The 13846-nt window shown below is 35.9% G+C and overlaps 1 protein-coding gene across 5 annotated transcripts in view; it reads left to right on the forward strand.

Moving 5' to 3' along the window:
* STXBP5 (syntaxin binding protein 5) overlaps window positions 1-13846 on the forward strand; it is a 168538-nt gene that overhangs the window by 67315 nt on the left and 87377 nt on the right. For all 5 annotated transcript variants that reach the window (XM_058534243.1, XM_058534244.1, XM_058534239.1 and 2 more), the window contains exons 8-9: window positions 476-599; window positions 12022-12100. In XM_058534243.1, the coding sequence (XP_058390226.1) occupies window positions 476-599; window positions 12022-12100 (203 nt within the window). The remainder of the gene's footprint in view (window positions 1-475; window positions 600-12021; window positions 12101-13846) is intronic.

Here is a 13846-nt window from a genome sequence, read left to right on the forward strand (position 1 = left end):
TTAATTGATCTTAATTCTTAATTGATCTTAAATCTACATTTTTGCCTTAGAATTCTATTTAATTTTTAAAATGTGTTCTAATCTGTCAATGAAAATTTTTTTTTTTGATGGGATATTGGTTGTAAATACTTAGTAATTTATATTTAGGAATGGTTTATTCTAAGAAACTATAAGAATACATTTTGTTTCCCTGAACTTGTCAATAATACATATATCACTATTGTATCGTCCTTATGCTGGCTTAAGGAGTAAATAAAGTGAAAAGAATTAAAATAGTGTCAATACCAAATTAAATCTCATTTGTATTGCAAGAGGGCTAAATTATTATGGGAATGTAAAGTTAACGTATTGACTTCAGCTTGGGAAATATGAAAAAGTTTAAAATGAAAATTAATTACAATACCAATTATGAATAGCTTGGTGTTTAAATAGAGTTTTGTTTTGAAAAATGGAATTCTTCACCTGTCTTCTATAGGCTATCCACTCTGTTGCTTGGCACCATGAAGGAAAACAATTTATTTGCAGTCATTCAGATGGTACATTGACTATATGGAACGTGAGGTCTCCTGCTAAGCCTGTACAGACAATCACTCCACATGGTAAGAGTGTATCCCTTTTAAATACGATCTAAATTGTGATGGACAGTAAACTGTTATGAGTTTGCATTTGGATTTGTTTGTTTGTTTTTGAGGATAAGGATGAGTTTTCTTTCATTTTGAAGGAATTAAAAATATTTACACATATAGAAATAATATGTAACAACCAGTTAATAAAATCTCAAATTAACTCAAATTATGTTTGGAGTTGAAATTGCAAATTTGAATTTTGAGAAAATGAATGTTACATCATCTTCTGCATATCCTTTCTCCAGTGGTTGAAAAAGTAAATAATTTTGTGAGTGATGTAGGACTGACTTTAAGCTTTTGTCATCTTAAAGTTATCAATTGCAAGTTGCTAATGTATATATGACAGTGTACTGAAACACTCAGAACTCTATAGAAAGTAATTTTATGCATTAAAATATTGTGTTGAGGCTCCCCGAGATTACCCCCAGTTTGATGATTCACTAGAAAAACTCACAGGACTCAGCAAAAGGATGCAAAGCAAAATCAGCCAAGGGGAAAGGCACATGGGGTGGGTCTGGAGGAAGCCAGGCGCAAGCTGCCGAGAGTCCGCTCCCAGTGGAGTCTCCCAGTACGTGCTTAATTCCTCCAGCAATAGTTATTACCACCTGTGTGACATGTGTCTACCAGGGACGCGCACCTGAGCCCAGGGGCCCAGAGTTTTTATTGCGGTCTGTTGGCTCTCTCTGCCTTAGCATGTACCAAAATTTCAGGCACCCAGAAGGAAAGCAGGGATTCGTCATAAACCGTATTGTTTGTACAAACAGCTTAGGCACAGCGTGCCAGTCAGTCTGGGAATGGGGAAGCCGTCTCGAAAGCCAAGTTACCAGATGCCAACCAAGAGCTAACCTTGCAGGCCGACCTTTCTAGGGAGAGCAGTCTCACGCCTGCTATGCTAACTCTCTTCTGCACAAGTGGTATTTACAAAACCTACAAGGAAGGTTTTATTAGGATGTTTATGAACAGATTATAAAGGACTTCTTTGAGTTTTGGATGAAGCCTAGGAATTCACGTTTTTTTTATTAATCTGCATTCTCCAGCTCTACCCTAAGAGATTGTTAACCAGCAAATTTAGGGAAATTAACGGAACTGTTCTTTAAATTGGTAGTTTATTAAAGAGTATCCTTATAGCTATTGTGCATATTTCATTGTTTGCTTTAAAATATGAATGCCCACTTTTTAAGAAAAAGTCAGTACATTCTAAATTATTGCAGTGTAGAAATTAAAGAAACAGTAAAGTTAAAAACTACTTTATCTGTGACAGTATGGGTTTTTAGACTTGTTGGTTTTCTGGTAAAAATAACAATTCTTGAAGCGGCATGTTGTGGTATACTTCATCATTGGTTTGTCGTAGCAGTCATTTTCTGGAAAAGCACTTATTTTAAATCTGCTACAGGTCTATTTATGCGTGCATCCAGAGGATAGTCTTTATGATAGTAGGTTCCAGTTTTTCTTAATGTATTTTCATTTGTTCTTCTCTTAGTGCCTAGATCCCTAATCTTGGTGGTATTCCTGAGAATTTTCATAAATTTGAGCATCCCCCCACCCCACTGGAACTTAGGAATCCAGAAAACTAAAAAAGTAGATGATGAAAAACCTTTCATTTCAAATCCAGAAGAAAATGAAACTAGTATTGAAGATAGTAGAAATATGTAATTTTGGTTTTGCAGTTTTAAGTTTACCTAAATTATCTGTTTTTGTAAAAATAGTACAGAGTTTTTTTTCTTTTGAACCATTTGAGAGAAAGTTGTTGGCATACTGTCCAGTTACCCCAAAAGATTCCAGCATCTATTTCTTATTAATAAGGGCATTCTGCTCTGTCACCAAGTTTTGCCTTTTATCGCAAGGGTCTCTATGTAGATGAGATTCAGTTGTCATGTTTCTTCAGTCTCTTCCAAACTGGAATAGTTCTTGAGCCTTTTCTTTACTTTCATAACTGACAAATTTTGAAGATTATAGGTCAGTTATTTTATAGAATGTGCCTCAATTTGATTTTGTCTGATTTTTTTTTATGGTTAGAGTCAGGTTGCACACTTTCAGCAGGAATATCCCCAAAGAATTGATGTGTTCTCTCTGCATCCTCTCAGGTGGAGCCTATGTTTGACTTGTCCTCTATTGATGATGTCTCAGACCTTCATCCCTTGATTAAGCTTCTCTCTGCTAGATCTGTTATAATGTTATTCTTTTTCCCTTTGAAATTAATAAGTATTTTTGATTTGTATTTGTAATCAACAAGTATTTTAATCCGAAGGAAGTACTTTGAGCCTCTGTAAAGAAACTGTTCCCTATCAGACTTTTACCCTCTGGTTTTAGCATCTGTTGATGTTTCTTGGCTGGATTAATTATTACTGTGGTGGTTGCAAATGGTTATTTCCTATTTAATCTTGTTCCTTTTTTATACTAAAATTAACCTAGGTCCTTGAGAGCAGACTTTTAGAAGTGACATAAATAAATTTCTACAGAGTTTTTAGTACCTTAGCAAAAGAGTGTCACTTGCTAAAATTATTTTTAAACAACACAAAGAATATGTGATTTAATATGTTTTTTTCAAAATTAGAATCTAAGCAAAATGTAAATAAAGTAAATTTTTTCTGTGGCAGATGTTGAAAAGTAGGATGGCATTTGTTGCACAGTAGAGCAGTCTGAAAATGTAGATGATCAGAAGTACTCATTACTTATAAAATATGAATTATTTTCAACAGTGGTAATGTTTACTGCTTTCTGTTAGTGGGGTAGTAATCTACCAAAGTTAAGTTTATGTTGATAACTGAGTTCAGTGGCAAACTAAATTCATTTTTATGCATTAAAGTACAAAAAAGTGTTTTTCATACCATGACAAGTTATCATATATTCCATATATACCATCTTTATGGTATATAATTTTCAGTATACTAAATGTCTGCTTTGACGGATTGAAATTGAGGGTTTTCTTCTCATCACTTTCTTCTGTTACGATCTCTTGCTCTTACTTGCTAGCAGTTATGGCAAATTATTTGAAATGTACTAGACTTTTAAAATTTTGTCCGTTTTGAGTTTTTTCGTATTTAAACCCATCTAATGGTTGTTTAAGTATCTTTTTCTTCAATAACATTTATAACCATTACCTCAATAGCCAGGAACTGATTGTACTTTAAGACTTCTACCAGCACTTTATTTTGATGTTTACTGTCGAGAATAGCTTAAGATGTCCTTTAAAAATCTGTTCAGAAGACATAATAGTCCATCAGCCTAATGTGAGGTTTTGAAGCCAGACTTGTAGTCAAGTCCTGGTTCCATAGTTTGTGGCTCTGTGACGTTGGAGAAGTCAGTTAACATTTCTGAGCCTCAGCATTCTCATCTGTAAATAGAGATAAAAATTAAATTTGGTCTTCTCACATGGTTATTGTGGAGATTATTTTTATTTATTCACTCAACAAATATTGAGTCTACCTTGTGATAGGCACTGTTCTGTGGCCTGGATCAAATAAGCAAAGTAGAACTGGAAATTGTGATGTGCTGTGCCTATGTGCTCACAGGAAATATAAATCTGGGCGTGTTGTTTACTTGGTAGAATAGGACCAAAGGATGTTTAGATTAGAGTAGTGTTCCCCAAAATCTATTTCACAGTACTGGTTTTTCTTAATAAGTTATTTGGTGAAAAAGTATGTTATGTTGGAAGTTTTGGAAATGCTGACTTAAAGTTGAACATTTTCTTCACTGCAAGACTTCTTAACCTTTACTGTATACTATGAATCTCTAAGAGGGAGGATATATAATATACGTGCATATGTATTTATTATTTATATTGGTTTATACATTCATTTATTTTATGTGGCTTTTCCCAAACTCATTTGACTTTAGTATCTTTTATTCATAGAACATCTTGTGGTTCCCTAGTGTTCCATGAAATACAGTCTGAGAAGTGATGGCCTAGTGCTTGCACTATAACTGAATTATAAGACGGTTCTCCAGATTTGTTAGCTATGTTCAGTTTACCCTCGGATGACCTCTTTCCTTGCTCAAGTTGTTTGATAGTGGACTCGTATTCTGAGGGGCCTAGTAGTTATCTAGATAGTGAGGATAAAATGGCCAGCAAAGGAGAATAATTTGAATTTATTTAAGATAATTTTCTGATGTAATACTGGATAATTTTACTACACATATCAAGATGGCTGATAATTATATTTTTTCAGAAATTCTTCATTTGTGTGTCTGAAATTACTCAACAGGTGATTTTTGGCTAAAACAAACAAAAAGTGATAGCTCCCTTTAATCTAGTTTTTATGAATTTCCCTGGCAATCAGATAACCTGGAATGTAAATACTAGTGAAATACCTTGTGCAGATAGTTATTATTCTCTGGGGCTTAGTTTCACCATATGTAAAACGGCAGTATTGAACAAGGTGATTTTTAAGGTGTGAAGTTTTGTGAATTTGTGGAAGTTAAGCAGGATTTGTTCCATCTGTCGACTGCAAAGTCGTTTCATCTTGGTGGGCTGTACCTTCTGTGTTTCTGTGTGGTGAGCCTAGGAAGTGAGCTGCCTCTCTCTCGGTCTGTTTCTCTCCTATGGCAGATGGGCTTTCATTGTTTAGGAGGGAAGAACTTGGATAGTCCTGGCATGGATCACCTACTTACCCTGAAGCCGTCACCATGGTTAAGTGATTTGCTGGTCCAGGACCCCCCGGCATCTCCCCTGTAACGCTGCGTGTCTGTATGCACGTGTGTGTGTGTGTGTGTGTGATGTGTCGCAGAGTGAGATTTTCTGTGATTGTCATCTTCACCAGAATCAGATTATTCTCAAAGGAAATGGAGATGATAGACAGTCAGAATCAACAGGTGTTCATGATAGGAAATGACATTTTAAAATTTAGTTTCTGTAGCTTATTCATCAGTACAATCAGTCCACTTATCAAGGAATAAACCAAGATTGGGGAACTTTTATTCTATTAAGGGTCGCTGAAGGAAAAATAAAATCAAAGTTCACATAAGTAAAAGTCAACTTAATATAATATATTAAGGATGTGACATACAAAAAATTTTATGAATCTGCTTTTAAGATTCAGCTGAAGCATAAAACGTTCAATACGTAATAAAACCATACTGCAGTTCTTTATATTGTTCATTACAGAGTTTTCCCCAGCTTATGTATTTGAGAGGACTTACCAGATTCCACAGAGCATACTCAGATAAGGCTTGTATTTAAAGGCAAAGGATATCGTGCAGCAGGAGACAGAGAGTGCAGGTCAGTATTCTGAGCGACATCCATGTGCAGGCTCCCATAGGCAATCAATGTGTGCACAGGGATTGCGCACGTTACCCTGAGTCTCCAACTCCAGCCACCAAGATCTGGCTTCTGAGGAACTCAGAGAAACTCAGGGAGGCCCTTTACATGACCAGGCCAGTCTTGACAAACCACTTAGGCCAGTTGCAAGCCATCAGTGAAACTGCTACGCTGGGGGTCCCTAGCAGAGTTTTGGACCTTGAACAAGCACATCATAAACCCCACTGCCCTTGGCCAGGAGTCAAAAGCAAGATACCCAGCTGTCTCCCGTCCCGCTGTGAATCAGCTGTCTCCGCACTTGTTAAGGAAAGAACCCTCGTCCCATTTCAGACTAGTGTTATTAACAGTGTGGTTCTCCAGTTTGAATCACTTTAATTCCTAGAACATCACTATTCCATAGAAATATAATATGAGCTGCATGTGTAATTTTAAATTTGCTAGTAACCTTACTAATAACAGTAAAAAAAAAATGGGTAAAATTAATTTTAATAATGTTATTTAACCCAAAATATGCAAAATATCACCATGTAATCAACATACAAAGTTGAGATATTTCACATTCTTTCTTTGTACCCTTTGAACTCTAGTGTGTATTTTATATTACAACACGTCTTAATTTGGACTAGCCCTATTTCAAGTGCTCAGCGGCCACGTGTGAGTGATAGCTGCCATACTGGATAGCCAGCTCTAGACTGAGAACATAACTGCTGTGTGACAACTGTATCAGTTAGAAAATACGTTCTCCATTCTAAATGGTGAAATTAAAAACTTGGGAAGCACTTGTTTTTGTCAACGATCCGGACTCATTTTTTAATGCATCTTCATTCATTCATTCAGCAGACATTTACCTGGCACCTCCTATGCACCAGAGATGAAGTACTGGAAACATGTTGCCCTTGGAGAACTCATAGTCCAGTCAATGACAATGATGTATAAACTGATAACTAAAATATATATAATGAGTGCTGAGAAAGGCATGTGTAGTATGATGGGGAAACAGAAGTAGTGAGTATGTTTTTGGATGAAAGGTGTAGGAAGATTTCACAAATTCAGGTTATATGAGCTTGGTCCTGATGAGTGGGACGTTATGAGGCGGAAAAGAGCAGAGCAAGGTTATTTTAGTCGGAAGCTACAAAGACATAACCAAAAGCAGGGTATTCTTGGAAAACTGCTAATAGTTCACTATGACCAGAGTTTAAGATTCCTTTGAGCAAGTAGCAAGAAAGGAAGACAGAACCACATATGGAGGCAAGACTATGTATACAACGTAGTATGCTAAAGAGTTTGGTCTTTGTGGTGGAGACCTAGTAAATGATTTTACAATGAGAAACGTAAAATTTATATTTTGGAAATACTACTTGGATGGTAGTGCATCAGCTGAGCTGGGGGCAGAAGAGGGAGGCCAATTAGGAAGCTATTGTAAGCAATAAATGATGAAGACTTCAACTGTGACAGCAAATGGGAAGAAGTGGACATACAGAAATAAAATTCTGGAATTAGATTCAACAGGGCTTAGATCAATTCATCGTAACTGGGTGGTTGATGGGAATGGGAAGCAGAGCGTAGTAAGAGACAAGAAGAAACAGATGTGACGTGGAGTTTTATATATTTATTAAGTCAAGTTTTGTAATTAACCAGATCTTTTCAATGATTGAACAAGGCATTTCACAGGTGGTTGAAAAAACTAGCACAGATTTTTGCTACTCGGGTGGCACTGCAGGTAAGGAGTAAAACGACCTCTAGTGGTGAAATCAGTGATCCTCTGAACATCCTTTAACTTACATGTGTTTTATAGAATCTTAGTGCCTTGTAACTTGATTTAACTTAGAAAATGGTTTGTCCAGGATTACAGATGAATAAATTCATCTTTCTGGAACATAAGCAATAATTGGTGACATAATTTTAAAAACCTGAGTTGAAAAAAAAGATCAGAGGATGCAGAACAAAAGGACTCACTAATTTCCAAGCAAGATTAATGAAGAAAGATCACTATAAAAACTGCAACATTGGTCACTTGCAGAGATAATGAAACTACTTACTCTGTTAGCATCCTTGCAGGGGGCAGAAAAAAAGTTTACTAATAAAGAAATAAAAATCAGACTGGCTTTAAACTTTATTATAAGTTTAAGTGCTAAACACAGTAGAACAATATCAAGACTATTGAGCAAGACAAAAGTTAAGAGTTTTGTACCTAGCCAGATTTTATGCAAGATACAGAAGCTCAGTCTTGCAGAGGTTCAGTCAATACATCACCCAGTGCTCTTAAAAATTGTTCCAGCCACTGAAAGATTGGTGGTGAATATTGAAATAAGTCAAATCAAGATACATCTGAGTAATTGTTTTACTTCATAAAACAAAATGCATACAACAAAATAATTTTTGAAATAAATGTAAAATTTGCATCTGTCATCCCAAATTATATATGTCTGACGCTCTCATGAGAGCCTTGGGTGGTGGAAGGATAAAGGCCCGATGTTGGCCTTCTTCAGAGGAATTTAAATTCCTTACTGAAAGGCCATATTTCTCTGAACAGATTGAAATAGAGGTTGAAATTCTTACTTTGTTCCTTGTGTAGCACGAGGGACTACTTTTCAGATTTGAGCCTCTTTTTTTCCATACCTTTCTTTTTCCCTCAGTTTCCTCTCCCATCTCAACAAACCAGTCTTCTCCCCCAAGTCCTTTCCAGTCTCTTGGCCTGGTGTTCTGCTTCCCTCTATCATTCGTCACTTCTTGGTAAATTGGGATCCCAGAGGTTCAGGATTCCACTGCACCGTCACGTCCGTATAAAGAGAGAAGGAGACAATCGCCTAGGGTCTTAAGGCAGGATTAGATGCTCCAGTACCAGTTGGCAGGTGTATATTTATAAAAATTTAATATAATAAAGGTGACATTTCATTATCAGTGGGAGAAGTTAGGATGGTTCATAAGTAGCGCTGGCAGGGGCATCCTTATATCACAGCTTGTCACGTTGTACACTTGAAATCTGTGCACTTATTGCCTGCCAGTCACAGCTCAGTGGAACTGTAAAAATAGCGCTGAAATTGTCAGTGGAAAAATACCTTCCCTATACCAAAATATACTTCAGAAAATAAATAATTAAATGTAATAAATGACACTATTAAAGCAATTCTAAGAAATTGCAAAAAAAAATTTTTTTTAAATGATTTTGCGGTGGGGAAGAACTTCTAGGCATGAAACCAAAAAGGGGAATCACAAAACAGGCTGATGGGTTTTTTTCATACACATACACACACATGCGTGTATCATTACACCTAAATAGGATCATATCCCGTACTGGTCCGTTCTCCCTCAACCCTCCCCTCTTTCAGCAGCCCAGTCCCCTTTCCTGCCCCACTAGGTAAGCTATGTCAAAAATCTTACAGATGTTCTTTCAAAATATGTATATTTCTAAAACCATATATTTTAACACACGCATATATAAACATATGAGATTTTTTTTGTCATTGTTTTACATAAAATAGAATTCTGTTAGTCTTTTTTTTGCATCTTTTCTTAAAATCCACCGTGCTTTAGGAAAATCTGTGTCATCTGGCATAGCTCTAATCCCTTCATTTTAATGGTTAGGTAATAGCAAATTGTTTCACAGTTTTTCACAATTTATTCAGCCATTTCAAGGTAATGGACTTCACTTTCTTTTCAATTCTTGATCACTACAAATTATGCTGCCATTACCATCCTGTACATATTCGATAGGAGTTGGTCCTTTTGTCTCTGTGGAATAAATGCTCAGGAGTGGAATTGCTACTCCTCAAAGAGTTTTAGGTATTTCTGTTTGTAGGCAGTGTTCTCAAACTGCTTTCCAAAAAGACCATATCCTTCACGTTTCTACCAGCCACGTATGAGTACCTCTTTTCCAACGTTACTGCCAGCAGCAGGTATTATGGGTCGTTTTACTTTCTGTCATTTTAGTGTTTTTTTTTTTTTTTTTACTGCCTGTTTGCTCACGGTCTCACAGTTGGCCAGAGATGAGTGGCCGGGCCTTCTCCTTTACCAGCCGGTCCTTCCTGGGCGTATACACAGTGTGTGCAGCCTTCTAGGTCCCAAGGAGTGTGTCTGGTTCTTCAGGACCTCGTCCTAATTTCTGCCCAGGCTCTCATTTGCCTCAGCTGAAACCACAGCCTTAGGCCGTTACGGTAGTGCCGGCAGATTGCTGTTGTGTTTAAGATGCCCTGGAGATAGGGCCTTTGGTCTCCCTGAGCTACGTCTGTGTCAAATGAAACCGTCACAACGCCCTGGGAATAGTTTCCAGGGAGCTGCGAGTTGGGACAAAAAATTATTGTGCTCTACGGCAGCTGATTCTAACGGAACTGCAGAGAAACTTCAGTCCTCTCTGTTGGGTGAGAGTATTGGCTGGGGAGTGAGGGGGATGGGAAGAGCCCTCCATCAAAGCATTCTCGTCCCCCCATCTTAGAAGGTTTGTTGTTTCTGTTGGGTAGACTCTGTTGCGCTCGTTTTGTGGCTTCAGTCAATTTCCAGAGTTCTGAAGTGAGTAACTTGAGTTGTTTTGCTAGTATTTCAGTATTTGTAGGAGAGCGAGTTCATGGAGGTCCTTACTCATTCTGGAAGTCAGCTTCCTTCCCTAGTTTCCTAGCTATTCATCGGCGTTGAGTCCACCACGTGAACTTTAGGGTCCTTTTGTCTAAATCCAAGAAAAGCTGTTGGAATTCTAATAACAGTAAATTTGATAATTGATCTTGGAAGGATTGACATTTTAGATTTTAAGTTTTCTTAACTGGAAACATGATTAAGACTGATAGACTTGATTATTTAAATGTATGCTTCTGTGCAGTTTTTAAAAATTTCTAAGAATTCAATCACAGATGGTGCTACTGAAAATATTTGCAACATATGATGGACAGAATGTTAATGACCTTTGAATATTGGATCTATTTTTAAATATAAAGAAGATAACATATAAGCATGGGTAAAAGACATAAACTATTTTTAAAAGAAGAAATACGGTTGACCAGAAAGCCTAAGAGTATTTACAGTTAGGGATTAAAACAATACAAGTTAAAATGAGATACCCTTTCCACTTAGCAAATCAGAAAAAAAAAAAAAATAGCACTGTTCAGGAAGAATGTGGCAAAATACTCTCTTATGCTTTTGATGGAAGTATAAATTGGTACACCCTTTCTGAAATACAATTCTACCCAGATAGCCCTTTTCTAGGAATTAGTCCTAAAGAAAAATCATTAATTTATTCACTCGTTAAATAGTTCTTGAGTGCCCACTAGATGCCAAACAGTGTCACCAGGGATGCATCACCAGAAAACACATACACACTTAAAAACTTGGCTATCGTGGAATTTACTTGCTTGTTGGTGACGCAAAGAACACACAAAATAAAATACGGAGTATATTACAGTGAGTTAGGTATTATGTGGGGGAAAAGGCTGGGAAAGAGGATGAGAGGTGTTGGGGCAGGAGTGTGTGTTTGGGATCTCCAAGAATAATATAATGTTGAGAATGATTAATATTTAACAAATGGGAATACATGTTTTATTTTCTTTATATTTTTCTGAGTTGTTTCTACATTGAACATGTAGAAATAACAGAAATCAACAAACATTTTTTAAAAATAATCAAAATTCTTCAATAGTATGAGTTTCTGACACATTTTATAGGTTGGTTTATTTCAGCAATCTTTTGGACATTACAGTGGATGGATTTTTACTTTAGGAGAATAAATATAAATGAGTTGATTAGCATAGGTTTGATTTTACAGCCTGTCACACTTGAGTGTAAATATGATTTAGATTTATTTTTCTTAAATCGAGCTATTTTAAAACTTGAATTCATTTAGCAAATTGAAATTTTATTTTGCTTACCTGCAATAAAGAACATTGAGAAAACTATCAACTTCTTACTAGCATATTATTGAATAAATGTTGTTACTAAATTATTCATTTTATTTGCTTTTCGACATGAAACTTCAAACAATAAGTTTACTTGATTATTTTAAATCTTATTTTGTGTTAAGTACTTCTTTCAAAATCACTTTAAAATATTTCATGGTGGATTTCATTATATTTCGCTTTCATTTTATAAACTATCAATATAAGAATTTAGATTAACTTAGAATTTTAGAATTTAATGCAGGAAAATATATTTTAGGAAAACAATTAAAGGATGGGAAGAAGCCAGAGCCATGCAAACCTATCCTCAAGGTGGAATTCAAAACGACTAGATCTGGGTAAGATTTTACTTCATTGCCAATATTCATTGTATGATAATTACTCAAATAGCACTGAAGGCTATTTCATCATTGCTTTCAAATCCCACTTTAGAATGGTGTAGCCCAGTCTTAAATTTAAGGCTTTCTTTATTTAACAAAATTGGTAAATTTGGGATAAAATATTTCTTTGTGTTCTCTCTGTCTTTAGTAGTTTTACAGTATATCTTGGAAAGCTTGAATTATTTCTGTTGTCAAACTTCATACATTCTATTAGATTAGTCTTCAGTAACAGTAGTGTTGATTCACTAGTGAAAATTGTGGAATAAGCAATGAAAAAAGATTTAAAATTTTGCCTATTATACTATGTATGTTAATTGTGAAAGTTATATACTTCAAAAATTAAATGTCATAAGAATATTTGGCGGTTACAAAAATAAACATAGTTTAATATTAAAGGAAGTTTGTCAGTTGTATTTGAAGACATTGATTGCCACAATATGAATTAGGTGTGAGTCATATGGTTTTTACAGTTTATATATCTTACATATATTTTTGTATGTACCAAATGTTATATTTAAAAATATAGTAAAGGAAAAACTTTTTAAATGTTTCTTTGAAAATTCCACATCTCTTTAACCTCTAAAGGAGCCCTTTGATTTATTTTCTAGTTCCTGAGGGAAAGTGTGTGGTTTTATTTACTATAGCTCTGTGAGAGCGTGAATTTATGTAGTACGTAGAGTGCAGTGGTCCTCAAATTGTGGTCCCTAGCCTGCAGCATTAGCTGAGAACTTGTTAGAAATGCAAATTCTCCGACTCTACCCCAGACATGCTGAATCAGAAACTCTCTCTGTGGGTGGAGCCCAGCAATCTGTGTTTTGACTAGACCTGCAGGAAATTCTGAGGCACACTAAAGTTTAGAACCACTGGTATATTTCTTTGTATACCAGTTTATAACCACTGGTTATTATAACTGGCCTACTTCCCTTTTTAACCTATTCTTCTGCCAGTCTAATTCAACTCAGCCCTCTTCTCATTTGAGAAATGACAGTAGGCTGAAGAATGGTAAGATTGCTGTTATTTTTCCTTGATCCTCTTTAGCCTTCCTCTGGGATCCAGAAGATATGCTGTGTTCAGCCGGTAGGTTGAATGAACTCCAAGAGGAATAGCGTCTGTTTAACTGCCTGTGGCATCCCTCACTGGGTGACCTTTGGCACAGAGTTACTGGACTTCTTTGTTCAGTTTCCTCATTTATGACCTAGATGTGACAGTAGGTCAAAAGGTGGCTGTGATGAATTAAGTGAGAGAGTCGTGTATTCAAAACATTTCACAACAGTGCCTGGTACATCATAAACTTGCTATTAATGGTTGCCCTTATTTTTATTAGGAAAGCTCCAATTGATTTTTATTGGCCATATTTGTCCTATGGCAAAGGAATGTAAATAAGAAAAGCATTGTAGTCACAAAAAGGGCGGGGAACCAGAAAACACCCTGTGTTTATAAAACAACTTCAAATGAATTGTTAAACGTTTAAATTATCAGTGCTAATTGTCTTCTGAATTCTGTATTCATTTTAACAAATCTTGATTGGCCACAAAGGCAAAAACTCCAGGGAAGATTTTTTTTCTCTCTGTGCTTTACCTGTTGCCGTTTTTCACTCCTGTAAAATGGTAATATTTATGAGTTCTCGGTTTCTTCAATATGGCAGCAATACTTTCCCTTTCATAGGATCAGAAAGGAAAAACAAAACAAAACAAAACAATGCTG

Source organism: Diceros bicornis, chromosome 39, assembly GCF_020826845.1.
Source record: "Diceros bicornis minor isolate mBicDic1 chromosome 39, mDicBic1.mat.cur, whole genome shotgun sequence".
Classification (NCBI taxonomy): Eukaryota; Metazoa; Chordata; class Mammalia; order Perissodactyla; family Rhinocerotidae; genus Diceros; species Diceros bicornis.